Raw genomic sequence first — 10,924 nt, forward strand, 5'->3', positions numbered from 1 at the left:
ATATAACGCCCACACAACTAACACACACACACACACACACACACACAAAGTAGGAAACTAACGCACAAAGGGGGGTGTTGTGCAGCTTGCAAAAAAAAAAAAAAAAGAAACACATAAAATGTGCACATCATTTGTGTAAAAATACAGTAATTCCCTTCCCCTCGTTAATGACCATGATCTCTTGGAATAAGGCTCTCTCTCCCCTTTCTCATACAAGACATGTTTGCACATAAATTACACCCAGGACCACACGCTGTTACTGGTTAAATTCAATGAGTTCACGAATATGTATGAATTCCATTTACTAGGCAACTAAAAGGTGTGGCCAGTGCTCAAACTGATGGGACTGTTGTGAGAGACTGTTTGTCTGGACCTCCACACACTGAAATCTCTAGGGGGCCCAGGAAGTAGGGTTCCTCTCTGTCTCTTCCACTGTGTGGTCGCCTCCTGGCTCTCGGTATCCAGCGCAAAGAAATCACACTAGGCGTGTGAAGACTGCCATCTAGTGGCTCTGATGTGCGGCGTCACAAAATATCAGAAAAGCCATCATTTTTGTTCCTCAGAAACGGCATTAACCAAGTCCAAGAATATGAGAAATTGGCCTGCCAGCTCCTCTGTTGTTGCCATGGCTTCTGAAGACATCTTGTCCCCATCTATCTGTATGGAGTTGATGGGATTTTATGGCATGTGACATGAGAAGGCAGCATCTTGGGGGAGCCCGGGAGTCCTTCCAGGGGTGCCCATTCATCATACAGTCTGTCTAGGTGGCTTCCTGCAACATCTCAGCACAGGGCTGTCCATCCAGGGTGGACAGTGAGGTCACACTGAGCCTCACCTTTGCCTCCTCCTCTGTCCTCTACCCATAGACTTCAGGCCTAACACTTCCCCTCTAACGTCCCTTCATCCTAGCTCATGCTCTCATGTCACACACAGGCATCAAAAACGTCCGCCTTCCAGCTGCCAGTGGCTCCCCTGTTCAACCCATCCCTCGCGATGCCACATTAATCTTTCTACAATATAATTCCAATTATGCCATTCTGCTGAGTAAAACTTGTGCTTTCTCTATAAATAGGAACCAAATACAGGGAGTGCCCCAGTTATAAGGGGGTTCCATCCCAACTACTCTTTCTTAAGTTGGTTCTTACGTAAGTTGAGTACCTCTTTTTTTTCCCCATTATTCTTGCCTTTTATTATCAGTATTTATAAATCTTATCTTTGTCTTTGGCCATTGAAAACACTGCGTAGAAACTGACACATGTGTTGTGACACTGTATGTAGCACATTCACTAATGATAAGATGTACCCCAACAAAGTCCTAAGTGTGGTTCATGGCAACTCAAATACATACTATGCTGGGAACTACCTGCATCTTAATTCAAATCGCTCCTTGATGAAATCCCGCTTGTCCTTCCAGTTCACCTTCTGATCCTTTGCTCAAACACCTCCGCTGCATTAAACACCTTGTTGATTTCCACCTCCCTCCTTTATGTCCAACAGGATCAAATAACACTCCTCGCAAAAAAGGTCTTCCTCCATTTGTCCCCAGGAAGAAGTAGTTTCTCAATTCTCTAAATTCTTATTGCTCTTTGCCTTTTGAGGATGCCTTTCATTTTCCATCTGGTGGAATTGTTAAACAGCAAAACTAAAGTTGATCTTGTGTTGTCATTAATTAAAACCCTCTGATGTCCCAGCTTCTCCTGCTGTTGGTAAGCTCTTTGAGAAGGGTTCATCTCAGAAGGCTCCCAATGTTTGACACGTTGAACATGATTGAGGAATGATTTTCTTTCTTCAGGGACATGGTCAGACCATCTCCACCCCACTGATACAACACATGCCTGCTACCCTTGTAGCTCCCTGCCGCAGCCACTTCTGTAAGTTCCCCTACTTGATATGCTCTTCCTAAACCAAACCAAAACCAAACTCACTGCCGTTGAGTCGGATATGACTCATAGCGACCCCTCCCTGGGTTTCAGAGGCGGTATATCTGTACGGAAGTAGATTGCCCAGTCTTCCTTCCAAGGAGTGGCTGGTGGGTTTGAACCACCAGCCTTGTGGTCAGCAGTCAGATGCCTTAGGCACTACACCACCAGAGCTCCCATGCTCCTCCTACCACAGTGTGTTTGCACATGGAGTTCCTTCTGCCCGCAACTCTCATCCCTGCCCAGAACATTAAGTTGACTTCTTCCCCTCCTTGAGATTTCAGTGCAGTCATTACTTCCCTGATGAGGCCTCACTGACCTCTCTGAACAGGTTGAGTTCTATCACGCACACTCTCCTGGTTCCACATATCTCTTTTCTGAAATAATCAGAGACGTTCCTTTACTCTTCTGGGCATGACAATTTGGTTAATGTCCATCTTTCCTTCAAGACTATAAGCTCCATGAGAACAGGGACAGCTGAGAAAGATCCACGTTAGGTCACTACTGCATCCCTCTCACATCATTGTTAGGTGCCGTCGAGTTAGCTCCCACTCACAGCAACCCTGTGTACAACAGAACGAAACACTGCCCGGTCCCATGCCAGCCTCACAGTCATTGCTATACCTGAGCCCACTGTTGAAGTCACTGCATCAGTCTTTCTCGTTGAGGGCCTTCGCCTTTCTCGCTGACCCTCCACTTTCCAAGACATCCTTCTCCAGGGAATGGTCCCTTCTGACAACATGACCAAAGTAGGTCAGACAGAGTCTGGCCATTCTTGCTTCCAGGGAGCATTCTGGCTGCACTTCTTCCAGGAAAGACTTGTCAGCACTTCTGGCAGTCCATGGGACTTCCAGTATTCTTCCGCAGCACCACAACCCAAAGGCATCGACTCTTCCTCTTGTCCAGCTTTCACATGCATATGCGGCGATTGACAACTCCATGGCTTGGGTTAGGTGCACCTAGTCCTCAAAGAGACATCTTTGCTGTTCAGCACTTTAAAAAGGTCTTTTGCAGATTTGCCCAGTGCAGTACATCTTCTGATTTCTTGACTGCTGCTTCCATTGGTGTTGACTGTGGAACCAAGTAATATGAAATCCCTCTCATAAGGCAGGTGCTTAATAAGTGTTGGTTGAGAAAACCAATGAATAGCTGAATACATGTGTGTGTATGCTAACGTTCTATGAGAATTTTCCAGACAAGAGTAAAGTAGGCAATAATTATAACTTCCACTATTACAATACCTACTATATGCTAGACAAAGCACCTGATGGTCCAAATGGTTAATGCGCTAAGCCCCTGACCAAAAGTTTGGAGGTTTGCATCCACTCAGAGGTGCTTGGAATAACGGCTTGGCTCTCCAAAACTCAGCCACTGAGGATGCCACGAGGTACAGCTCTACTCTGACACACCTGGGGTTGTCACGAGTCAGAAGGGACTCGATGGCAGCTGGCTATGTGCTGGGCATGGAGTCTGCTTGGTTATGTGTCGTATCTCATTGACCCTAAAAATAATGCTGTGAGTTGGCAGTTGTTCTTGTTTTACAGACGAGGAAACAGACTCAAAGAAGTAACTCTGCCCAAGGTCACAGAATTGTAAAATAGCAAAACTAAGGTTGAAAACTATACATTCCAAAGCTCATATTAAACTACAAAAGAAAAGAAACATGTCACTCCTGACCCTTTTGAATATACATGATAAACATAAAAGAATGACCAAATACTGCTACATTCTTAACCCCCTGCTCCTTACTAAACTGTGAATTTTTCAAAGGCAAAACTATGTTCTCCAAGACACTGTCTCGTTCACCCCAGTAAGCCCCATTACCTAGTTCAGGGCCTGATACTTAGCAGGTGTTCAATATATGTTTGTTAAATGGACGTAAACCTGAAACAAGGTTCATCACATCTGAAGCAGAGACAACACATATAGCCAGAATTCTGCTTTGGAGGAAAAAAGGAAACAGGTACCCAAATGTATTCAGTACCTACTCTGTGCTATTTTCAATGGTTACATGTCTCATCTCAAGGAGCACTAGTGGTGGTGTGGTTAAAGCATTGGCTGCTAAGCAAAAGGTCAGTGGTTCGAACCCACCAGCCACTCCGCAGAAGAAAGATGAGGCAATCTGTTTCTGTAAAGACTTACAGCCTTGGGAACCCAGTGGGGGTCACTATGAGTCAGAATCAACTCAATGACCATGAGTTTTACATCTTACTTCATTTAAACCCACAATAATTTATGACACCATTACATTGCTCCTGCTTCACAGATGAAAAGTCTGATGCTCAGACAAGATATTAAACTCAGGACTCTGTGGTTCCTCAGTCTAGACCATGACTAAGTTCAGTACAGACAGATGTTAAATATGGTAACAGGCAACACCACAGAAAAGTGAGAACCTCCAGCTAATGGCCGAGAACTGCCTATAAAGCTTCTGGAATGGCTGTGACACTTCTCGCAACCCACCCTCCTGACTTGCTTACAAGATGAGGCTCACTTCCATATCCGTTGGTTTTATTTTCCAATGGCAGTTATTTTTTTCACGTGACCGTCTCATCGTTCTTTTTCTGAACATTCTTGAGGGGGAAAAAAATGACTCGTTGCAAGAGCAGTGCCATCAGCCTCCTGGTGTCTGCTGAACAATTCATCAATCCTGTAATTTCCTTACAGCAGTGAGCATCCAACAGTCCAAATCCTTCCACAGTGATAAACACCCACAGCAGAGGCCAACAGAAAGAGTAACTAACAGTGCTTTCCATGGAAATGACTAAGAATAATGGCTGGAGAAAATCAAAACAATGGCATTGAGTCCCACAATAAGGCTGAGCCACGGACCACCATAGGGAACACGACTCCACGTAGACTGAACTCCAAAGCCAGCAAAAGTACATTCTCAACCACGCAGGAGGCAAGCCATTCTGGTTGCACACCTGAATTATTTCAGCGAGCGGGTGCTGTCTTCCCAGCATTGTCTGTTCAACCATTAAATGAGTTAACTCCTCTGATAAGATTGCTATATGCATTTCTATATACACAACTCATCTGACTCTCACAGTGAGTGTAGTGGATAAGGCAGGCGTCATCATCATTTTACAGATGGAGCCACTAGGCTGGTGTGATAATTGCTTCTCGAAGGGCTCACGGCTAATAAGGGGCCAAACTGGGACCGGAACCAGTTTATCTAACTCCTGAGCTTTCTCCACTACCCTTGTTGCCTCCTAATACAACCACACTGAGGAATACAGCGGACAAAGAGTTTCCACACTGCTGGCTCCTGTCACCTAAATAACGGCCATGGGGTTGCTCGGGAGAAAGTTAGCCAGGATCCTAGAAGAGTGCGCAGAAGAGCCAATGACGTCAGTTACAGTATCCCTCAAATCTACAATGGAATCCACTGCCGTGGAGTCACTTCAGACTCACAGCGCCCCTAGAGGACGGAGGAAAACCGCCCCGTAGATTTCCAAGGCTGTAAATCTTTGCAGAAGCAAAGCCCAAATCAAAGCCACGGCCATTGAGTTAGGAGCTCTGGTAGCGCAGTACCTAAGGCACTTGACTGCTAACCAGAAGGCTGGCGGTTCAAACCCACAAGCTACTCCTCAGAAAGAAGGTTGGGCAATCCTACTTCCATAGTGATACCGCCTCAGAAACTCAAGGAGGGGGCGCTATGAGTCGGGTCCAACTCGACGGTACATAACAGCAACAACAATGCAGTTGAGTTGATTCCAGCTCACAGCACCCCTAGAGGACAGAGTGGAACAGCTGCCATAGTTTTCCAAGGCTGTAAATCTTTACAGAAACAGACTGCCACGTCTTTTTCCCACAGAGCAGGTGATGGGTTTGAACTTAATACCTTTGGGTTAGCAGCCAAGCACTTAACCACAGTGGCACCAGGGCATTTCCAGAGAGTACTTCCCCTTACTAGTGATATTTTCTGTTCAATATTTTATTCTATTTTTTTATTGTTCATTGTAACCCACTAAACCAACCAACTTCACAACCCATTAATATGTTGCAACCCACAGTTTGTAAAACTCAGTATAGTTCCTACAAGTACGATCCCGATCCTGTCTATACAAAGGTGAAGGGTTGTATTGGTAAAAAGAAGGTGGAACTGGCAACAATGAATGGGCTAATGGAGGCCTTTCACTACATCAATTCCTGTGCCGTGTTCATTGAGTAAATTAAGGGAACCTTATCATTAACGACTCGACCGCACATAACAACAACAATCATTAACCACCACCCACCTGTCAGTCCAAAAATCTGGACTACACAGTGGTCAAAGGCATGAGCCTGGGACAGTAATGCGATTCCAAAGACTCAAAGGCACTCCACATGCCCCGAGGACAGCAGGCTGCCCTGAGGTTTCTGACTTCCTAGAATGGCAGCCCCCAGAATCTAGAATAGCCTTTTGGCTAGAGCAAGGACACGGGTCAGAGCCATTGGTGGCGGTGGGAGACCTGCATGACTTCAGGCCTCCTGTAATGCACGTTAAGGTGGTGGCTTCAGCATCCACATTCAAGAGTTTATACCCAGCTGCGCTGTTCATTTGGCAGACAGCTGGGAAAGAAGCAAATCAGTAAGGCAAAGCTGCAAAGATTTACAGCCTTGGAAATCTACGGGGTGGTTTTCCTCCGTCCTCTAGGGGCGCTGTGAGTCTGAAGTGACTCCACGGCAGTGGATTCCATTGTAGATTTGAGGGATACCATAACTGACGTCATTGGCTCTTCTGCGCACTCTTCTAGGATCCCTGCTGATGTAATCTGCTTGGGAAAAGGGATTATATATGATCAGGATTCAGATAAAATCAATGAATCATCATTTATAGAAGCAAATGAAAATGGCTATACTTGATGATAAGGTAGCCAGTGGCTTAGCTGTGCCAGTTTCAGTGTGGTTACCTTTAGACTTATCTTCTGACTGAAGTACAGAGAACCTGCCAACATTAAGACAAGTGAGGAAGTGTCTGGCCCCTTCAGCTTGATTTAGTGGCCTGGAGTTCACCACCCTCCTCCCCTCCTCTCCCCATGACAAGTGCCTTTGAACTGAATTGCTCTTGAACTAAATTTACTTTTTATGCATTTGGAGTAACTGATGGGATATGAGGGAGCATGTGTGATTAATCTTCAACGAAAAAGAACAAGTCCAGTTAAAGCAAGTGGAAAAATGGGCCATTGCCCAGAGCCGCCGTCACTCCCCACATATACAGAAAGCCTCTCTGGGTGCATAGTGGTTCTTCTCAAAGTGTTCTGCCAGGACAGCTGCCCGGCACCAGTCCAACGACAGTACGGACGGAGCATGAAATGACGGATCTGAGGTAGCACGGTGACAGAGGCTGTGCTCTCTGGACCCGTGTCTTCTTGAGAGATGCCTACAACCAGGTTGGGTGCTTTCTTCAGGACTATGTCAGCACCTAGAGGTGGTCTACGTAAGAAACTCTGTTGTATCTAGGCTGAGTCTTACAAAGACCTTGAACCCCATGTCCTGACAAAGGACAGGGGCCACTGCATCAAAATGATGTGTGTGTAGGTTTGGGTATATCTATGTAAAATCATCAGATTTTTTATGTAAATCTTACAAAAAAGGCTTATGAAGTATGCATAAGTAGACGTGATTGCAGTTCACTCAGTCATTCAACAAGTATTTATTAACATGAACTGTATGTCAATGACCCAAACTGTCTGCCCTAGACCACTAGCCTAAAGGCTGGCAATTCAGGCTCACCCAGTCGCCCCCTGGAAGAAAGGCCTGGTGATCTGCCACCATCCAGAAAATTACTGTTAGTTAGAATCCACCTCTGCGTGGGTTCAAACTGCCAACCATCTGTTTCATCCAGGGACTCCCCATAAAGATTACAGCCTGAACAGCATAGCTGACAAACAGTCCTCAAATTTATAAAACACTCCAACACCTTAACAACAAAAAGAGAAATAATCTAATTAAAAATTGGGCAGAGGCCATGCACAGACACTTCACCAAAGAAGACATCCAGACAGCTAAGAAACATGAAATGCTCATGATCATTAGCCATTAAACCAAACCCACTGCCATTGAGTCGATTCCAACTCATAGTAACCCTCTAGGACAGAATAGAAGTGCCCCATAGGGTTTCCAAGGCTGTAAATCTTTACGGAACCAGACTGCCTCATCTTTCTCCCACGGAGCACCTGATTCAAACCACTGATCTTCTGGTAGCAGACGAAGGTTTCAGCCACAACGCCACCAGAGCTCCTCATTAGCCATTGTTGTTGTTCTGTGCCGACGAGTCAGAGACGACTCATAGCGACCCCTCCTTGGGTTTCCGAGGCAGTATCACTACGGAAGTAGATTGCCCCATCTTCCTTCCGAGGAGTGGCTGGGGGGTTTGAACCACCAGCCTTCTGGTTAGCAGTCAAGTGCCTTAGGCGCTATGCTACCAGAGCTCCCTCATTAGCCATTAGAGAGATACATATCAAAACAACAGGGATGCATCATCTCATTCCAGCACTAAGAGCAAAGCTCGAAAAAACAGAAAACAACAGAGGCTGGGGAGACTGGAGGCACTGGAACCCTCAAACAGTGCTGGTAAGACTCAAATGGTGCAACCACTGTGGAAAAGGGTATAATGCTTCCTTAAAAAAAGCTGGAAATAGAAATACCATATACATGATCTGTCAAGCCCACCACTAGGTACATATCCTAGAGCAGTAAGAGCCGTGACACGAACAGATAGATGCACGCCCATGTTCACTGCAGCACTGTGCACATAGGAAGAAGAGAGAAACCACCTAAATGCCTATCAAGGGAGGAACGGATCAACGATGGAATCCATGACGAATCTGCAGAACACCTCGGAGCATGGCCGTTACGGTGACTGAAATGAGTGAATCACAAAAGGGCCAATGTTGTTTGAGACCGCTATTGGAAAAAGTCTAGAAAAGGCCTTCACCCAAATAAAAAGAAGAGGTATTCTTTGACGGTTACCAGGGGTGGGTGGGGAAGAGAGGGCAGACTCATATTAAGTTGGGTTTAAAAAAAGAAGGAAAAAAGCCAAGCAAACCCTATGGAGTGATGCTTTTCTGGACCATGTGGGGTGACCATGAGTTGACTTTGGTTGGGTACCCCAGACACTGTGTGTGCGTGTGTGGGGGGGAGATACTGTTATGAATAACATCCATTCACCCCTGCCCCTGGGGAAAAAAGTGACGAAGTGAGAAGATAAAATAATTGCCAGGCCAATAGCGGTTGTAATGGAAGCCTACAAAGGGGTGGGAGAAGGAAGACAGCAGAGGCAGGCTGCCCCGCGCCTCGCCTGTCCTGGAGACCCCAGCTCCCGCGCCGCCCGCTGCCGCCGCCGCCCCGCCTCTCCGGCGCCGGAAGTCCATGCGGCCCCTCCCCCCAGCGCGGCCCAGTGTTGCCTCCGACGCCCGTGGCACCCGGGCCCAACTGTCGTGGCTCCTTCCCATGACCCTGCGCGCAACCATGGGCAACGAGGAGAGTTACCCCGCGGAGATGTGCTCGCACTTCGACCACGACGAGATTAAACGGCTGGGGAAGAGCTTCCGGAAGCTGGACTTGGACAAGTCGGGCGCGCTGAGCGTGCAAGAGTTCCTGTCGCTGCCCGAGCTGCGGCACAACCCGCTGCTGCGGCGGGTCATCGACGTCTTCGACGCGGACGGCAACGGGGAGGTGGACTTCCAGGAATTCATCCTGGGGGCCTCCCTGTTCAGTGTCCGGGGAGGCGAGGAGCAGAAACTGAGGTTTGCCTTCAGCATCTACGACATGGACAGAGACGGCTACATCTCCAACGGCGAGCTCTTCCAGGTGCTGAAGATGATGGTGGGCGACAACCTGAAAGACTCGCAGTTACAGCAGGTCGTCGATAAAACCATCATCATCCTGGACACGGACGGCGACGGCAGGATCTCCTTCGAGGAGTTCTGCGCCGTGGTCCGGCACCTGGAGAGCCATAAGAAGCTCGTGCTCATCGTGTGATGCTCTCCGGAAAGGGCGCCCCCCAGCGACGTTCGCTCTTGGCGGGCTCCGAAGACTGGCCCAGCCCGCGCAGCGCCGGCTCTGACGTCCTTGGAAGGACTGTTTGTAAAGGCCCGTTTCTAACAAGAGTCTTGTAACCAACTCGTGTTAATGAATGGTTTCTCTCTGGTGGTCAGGGTGGCACCCAGCAGCGGAGGGCAAGACGGAAGGAGGAGGGTGGGGAAGGAGCAGGAGGTGGCTTGTGTAAGTGCCTGTGTTCTTTGACTTCATTCCAAAACCAGACACAAAGGGTCAGAAAGAAAGTCAAAGTTCCAAATACATGTCTTTCCTTTCTCAGAGTTTGAGGTGTGGGAGGAAATTATCAGGTGTTAGGTTTCCTTGTGGTGTCCAGGTGTCTTCTGGCAAATCGATAAATTATCCTTCATTGGTGTTTATCTTATAACATTTTTAAAGAGCCAGTTGCCGGCCAAGTTGATTTCTACTCATGGCAATGACAACCTCAAGTGTTTTGTTTTGTTTCCTCTCAATTGATTGCTAGTTGCCAAGAAATCTAGTTCTGCACGCCTCTTTGAGGTGATTGTAACAGCATTGACTGGTCAGTTCCTGCATGCGAGGTACTGTTACATTTGCCACGTCATTTCCTCACTATAACAGTGCTGTGAGGTGGCTGGCATCAGCTCGGGTTACGATGATGCTGTAAATAAATCGAAACTCTTCCTCAGGCTCCCCCAGGTGGTAACAGTAAAGCAAGGACTTGAACCAAACACTCTGACCCCAAACCCTGAGCTCTTCTCCACCTCACTGCATCGTCTTCTGATTTTATGGTTCCTGTATTTACACGCCTTGAATTATTTTGATCATCTCAGTACTATAATCGAATCAAGCTTCCATTTTCATAAAAGAGGAAATGGAGGCTTGAAGAGAGAAAGTTTTTTGTCAAGAAGCAAACAGAAGATAAAAGCAAACCCACCACTTCTTTGATTATATGCATTGCAAATATATATATATATATATATATATATATATATATATAT

The 10,924-nt window shown here is 46.9% G+C and overlaps 2 protein-coding genes across 2 annotated transcripts in view; both read left to right on the forward strand.

Moving 5' to 3' along the window:
* GRIN3A (glutamate ionotropic receptor NMDA type subunit 3A) overlaps positions 1-10,924 on the forward strand; it is a 250,352-nt gene that overhangs the window by 214,506 nt on the left and 24,922 nt on the right. The gene's annotated exons all lie outside the window — the stretch shown is intronic.
* PPP3R2 (protein phosphatase 3 regulatory subunit B, beta) lies at positions 9,378-9,890 on the forward strand. Its single transcript, XM_007950312.1, has one exon. It carries the CDS (start codon positions 9,378-9,380, stop codon positions 9,888-9,890), a length of 513 nt encoding a protein of 170 aa, XP_007948503.1.

Source organism: Orycteropus afer, unplaced genomic scaffold (assembly GCF_000298275.1).
Source record: "Orycteropus afer afer isolate SDZICR_OR568_19922 unplaced genomic scaffold, OryAfe1.0 scaffold00267, whole genome shotgun sequence".
Classification (NCBI taxonomy): domain Eukaryota; kingdom Metazoa; phylum Chordata; class Mammalia; order Tubulidentata; family Orycteropodidae; genus Orycteropus; species Orycteropus afer.

Bases quoted from the DNA above. Each gene is read 5' to 3' on its own strand.
- PPP3R2 (XM_007950312.1), top strand. From the start codon at position 9,378: ATGGGCAACGAGGAGAGTTACCCCGCGGAGATGTGCTCGCACTTCGAC.